Below are 4926 nucleotides of genomic sequence, written 5' to 3' on the forward strand. Positions count from 1 at the left end.
TATCGGTTCACTTATATGAGTTCAACTTCAAATACATTCAACATATCATTTTCACACTTATAAAGATCAATTCCACATGTGTATACCTAAACTATAATATAATGTACTTGTTGATAGGTTTTGAGACATTCATCCCTTCAAACTTTAAAATCCCGCTTCCCAAAATTTTCAGCATCAAATTCCTCCCTGTGAACTCTAACTAAAGACTATATATCATTTGTTTAATTTCTGTTCTTCAAATTTACTATTCATAGCTTATTATTCTAAATAAAAGTTAACATCCTTATAATTTAATTAATTAGATCCTAGAATATTTATTGAGTCACAATTACATCTCACAGAATCAGCTTGAAGACAAATGCCACCACTTCGCAAAGAAGAAAAATGCAGATATTTAACCTAGAAGATAATGTGTGTCATCTGACGTATTCAATACATAATAGCAGAGGGAAAATGGGTGCCTTGTCTAATGAAGACATCATTCAGCTGTGCACTAACCATTGCACCGACCACTATTATACTTGTTTTGAAATCACTTTTGAAAAGGCAAGCCCCACCACAAATCCAAAGCTCATCTGTTTCACCCATTAACTTTATTTGTTCTTCTAACTATCATCATAAATTAACATGCTTATAACACGAAGAATATCAGTTCACATTGTGCCCTCACTCTCTGAAAAAATGGAAAGACAGGAAGATGAAAACACACATGGGGAGACTGTGCAGGCCACTACATTTCACCTCCTTTTCAGAGCTTTACCCCTCCCTCTCTGTATTGCAGCAATGGTCATCATGCTTCACAACAGCCAGACCAATGATTATGGAGCTCTTCACTACTCCAATGTTGCTGCATTCAAGTAACTTAACTACCCTGTTTCTTGCATTTTACATGTTCAATCTCTGATTCTTTAATACCCATCTGATTTTAACTTTCAATTCAAGTAACTACTCTGTTTCTTCCAATTTACATCCTCAATCTCTGATTTTTCTAATGTTTATCTGACTGTAACTCTCAATTCAATTATCTACTCTGTTTCTTCCATTTTTCATGTTCAATCTCTGATGTTTTAATACCCATCTGATTGTAACTTGCAATTCAAGTAATTACTCTGTTTCATGCATTTACATGCCCAATCTCTGATTTTTCTAGTACCCATTTGATTGTAACTTTCAATTCAAGTAACTACTGTGCTTTTTGCATTTCACATGTTCAATCTCTGATTTTTCTCCTACCCATCTGACTGTAACTTTCTTCTAAGGTATTTGATCTATACAAATGGGATCTGTGCTGGATACTCTCTGTTGTCGGCCATAGACTCTGCTCTTTTTGCAGGTCTTCAGAGCTTAACTAGAGCGTGGATCATCTTTATTTTGGATCAGGTAAATGCTCTAACATGGCTTCAAAAACCTCAGTAACTGTTTCTAAGTCTGAATCACTAGATAAGCATGTCAAAGGAAAATGTAATATCTTGTGCTCAAGTCTAGTTACAGATGGAGTTTTTCTTAATGCTTCAAAAGATTCAACTGTATAATTTTGTTTAAAAATGTTTCTGGAAGAAATTGTAGAATTCAATTGCATAGTTTTGTGTTGATCAAAATGCAAAATTTTGAGACCTACATTTTGAATAGTGGTTAAATTTAACTCTATCTTACAGTCCGTGTGAATAATCCTTTATTGGGTATTTTTTGTTACAGTAGATATAATTCTAGACTTTCCCTTACTCAAACCAGTCATTACAAAACTCTTTCATGGCTTCCATTCAGTGACTTGTCTGTGGAAGCTTGTTTTATTCCAAATCGGGCCTACTTATCTCCCTCCCTTTAGACAAACCAAATTTACTGAGAAGGAAAGTTATAGGGCAGGTAGTAATATAATAGATTCTTTTTTAAATCAAATATAAAGGTAATAGATAAATTATAAAATGTTTTATAAACTAAAGGGTTATAGTTTAATTGGTTAGATACAATTGATGAGCATGATGGTATGCTCTTTGATTATATCATCTATCAAAGTGCAAACTTCAAACTTTACAAGGTATGATGCCCTAAACAATGATCCAATGAATACCCTAAGTCTTTGATTCCCAGTAGAAAAAATATCACCATAGACTAATGCTCTTATACAATCCAATGAATACCCTAAATCCTTAATTCTGAATCAAAGAAATATCAGCATAAATCTAATATCTTAAGTCTTCGATTCTGAATGAAAGAAATATCACCATAGACTTGCGTTCTTATACAATCAAATGAATACTCTAAATCTTTAATTGAATAGTAAAATGAACTCATAGATCCTAAAACTATACAGTTGAATCCCAAATTCAAAGAATTTGTTTTCACTTTCTGAAACAAGGCGAATGTGATGCAGGTTTTGACATATGTAACCCTAACTTCGGTGGCCACTGGTGTGGAGATTTTATTCCTGAGCTACGAGGGAGATCACAAAGTAACATGGAGTAGAGTTTGTGTTTCGTTTGACAAATTCTGTTATAAAGCGAGGACATCCATTTTCTTAAGTAGTGTTGTCCTTGTGTGTTTTGTTGTGAGCTCCATCATTTCAGCTTACAAGCTTTTCACCAATTACGAGCCGCCCCTGACAATTGAAGATCATCAAAACCAGTCTGAGGGCTGAAGTGGGGGAAGATTTTCAGTCATAGTTTTAGTATATTGTCTGTAATATTTACACATGTTAAAGAAGGATTCACTACATTCTACCTTTTCTGGCCCATGACAGAGTCTGCTTTCATTAATGGCGGATCTGTTTAGTTCAGAAATAATGTACACGTCATGGTTTTCTCATGTCAGATAAGCAGTCCTTTTACAAAGAATCCAAATGTTATCCATTCAAATAAAAGTGGTTCTAGATGATGAAATAAAATGGCCCGTGAGTCCTTGGAATTTTAATTAATAAATAAATACTGTTGTATTTGTGCTTGCAGTGTTGGCTAGATATTTTCAAAAAATTATTATGTGGTTTTAAATATTTCTTTTAGTTCTATTATTGCATCTTATTAATAGTGTAATTGAACGAGATTTAAAATCACGTATTTTTCTATTGAATAAGTTTTAGAATAATATTAATGTTTTTAGATATATTTTGGGGTAGTTTTTTATTATTAAAGTTTTTTAAAAATCAATAAGTTTATCATTTATAAAGTAATTAATCTAAAATATTTATGATAAAAACAATCACAAAATTATATTTAGAAATGATTACAATTATTAAACTTCAAAATAGTTCAACATATGTAAATAAACGATTATTTCTATGTTTGAAGTCCTCTCTTAATAAGGGTTCTTTTCCATCTATTAATTAAAATAACCTTTGACGGTTTTTTTTGGTTTTTTTTTTTATGAATAACTGTCTAGATTATCATTTATAAAATAATATCACATATTCACAAAAAAAGGTAGGTGGAAAAAGTCACATCCCTAAAGTCCACATGGGGCTAAAGCGCAAAGTATAAAAAACAAGAGGGAGACAAAGGAACTCTAGCCACTATATAAGGTGGATTGCTCCATTAGTCAAGGAGTACTTGTAACTAGGCCACCTCAAGTGAAAATTCAATTTATTGCATTAGAATATGTGATAAAACATTAAGCATATCATAGCCTAATAATCAAGTGAAACGTCAATGAATACAATTAACAAAAATAGCTAAATCGTCACCTTTCCATAAGTTGAAGATAATCTCTACTCTAAAAGCATGTTAGATTTGGTTGAATTTGTGAGGGATATGAGACTAATCCACCAAAGGATTATGTGCCATGAAAAAGGTTCAATTTGAAGGGATTGAAAAAATCATGGAACTAGGTACAAACATTGTAGTCTTTGGGACATAACTAGAATAGGTGCTTGGAAGACTTTGGCTCCCTACAAAATGGGAAACTAAGGTCTAAAAACCCCAAATGTGATAACCAAAGCTAATGAAAAGGCCTTGAAATAGAGTACATAAAGTAAATTGGGTCAATTTGGGCTTCACAATAGTTGACCAAATGGTTTTGAAATACGTGTTGCTAAATAGAGACTTGTGATTACAAATATCACCATTGATTCTTGATTCAAAGTGGGAACCAAGGGTAACAAGTGAGAAAGGAAGAGATATTCTTGCCATAATTTATAATTCTAAAAAAAAGTGTTAAAGACCATTTCTACTATTTCCTCCAAGGCTTAGAAGAATTAATGCCAATTTTGTAAATTATATCAAATCCAAATTTTCCCCTATAACTATATAAAAAAAGTTCACAATCGTGATTAGAAAGGTGAAATTTCTATTTAGTTTCATTCCATAACAAAAGACTTGTGGATCTATAGAGAAAATATCTTCTAGAGTTCTAACTTAGGTTTCTTGTGAAATCCCAAGGTAGGAGCCGAAAGCAGTCTCACTAATAGGTGATCATAATCTTGCAAAATGAGGGACCACCATATATTTTTCTAGTCAATGAAAGCCCATCACAAAATCCAAAACCATTTTAGAGAAGTCATAACTTCATGGCTTCCCAACCTCTCCAAATATTTTTTATCATGAGATCCCCTTAGATCTACATCAAATTCTTTATGGTGAGAAGGGTTCAAGACCAATCCACTTTTGTGTAGGTCACCAAATAGGATGACTAGAGGTAATGCAACATTGCACAAGGATTTGATATGCTTCATAACTATGAAGGTAGTAGATGATCCACTCAGTGAAGAGAGTCAATCCTGGACATTGAGTGGATATGCTTCATAACTATGAAGGTAGTAGATGATCCACTCAGTGAAGAGAGTCAATCCTGGACATTGAGTGGATAAAAGCTCCAAACCTCCAAAATATAAAGGGAGGTAGCAAAAATCCCAAGCCACCTTATGAAATCCCTTGTGATTTTCTGAAGAAGCACAAATAAAATCATGAAGAAGTTTTTCCAACTTCATATAATAGGCCT

General features: G+C 32.9%; 1 protein-coding gene across 1 annotated transcript; it reads left to right on the top strand.

Moving 5' to 3' along the window:
- The first annotated feature begins 617 nt into the window (after positions 1-617).
- LOC131076024 (CASP-like protein 2A1) lies at positions 618-2941 on the top strand. Its single transcript, XM_058013042.2, has 3 exons — positions 618-857; positions 1260-1380; positions 2372-2941. Exons 1-3 carry the CDS (start codon positions 628-630, stop codon positions 2633-2635), a joined length of 615 nt encoding a protein of 204 aa, XP_057869025.2. The 5' UTR covers positions 618-627; the 3' UTR covers positions 2636-2941.
- Positions 2942-4926: the final 1985 nt, after the last annotated feature.

This window comes from Cryptomeria japonica, chromosome 3 (assembly GCF_030272615.1).
Source record: "Cryptomeria japonica chromosome 3, Sugi_1.0, whole genome shotgun sequence".
NCBI classification, from domain to species: domain Eukaryota; kingdom Viridiplantae; phylum Streptophyta; class Pinopsida; order Cupressales; family Cupressaceae; genus Cryptomeria; species Cryptomeria japonica.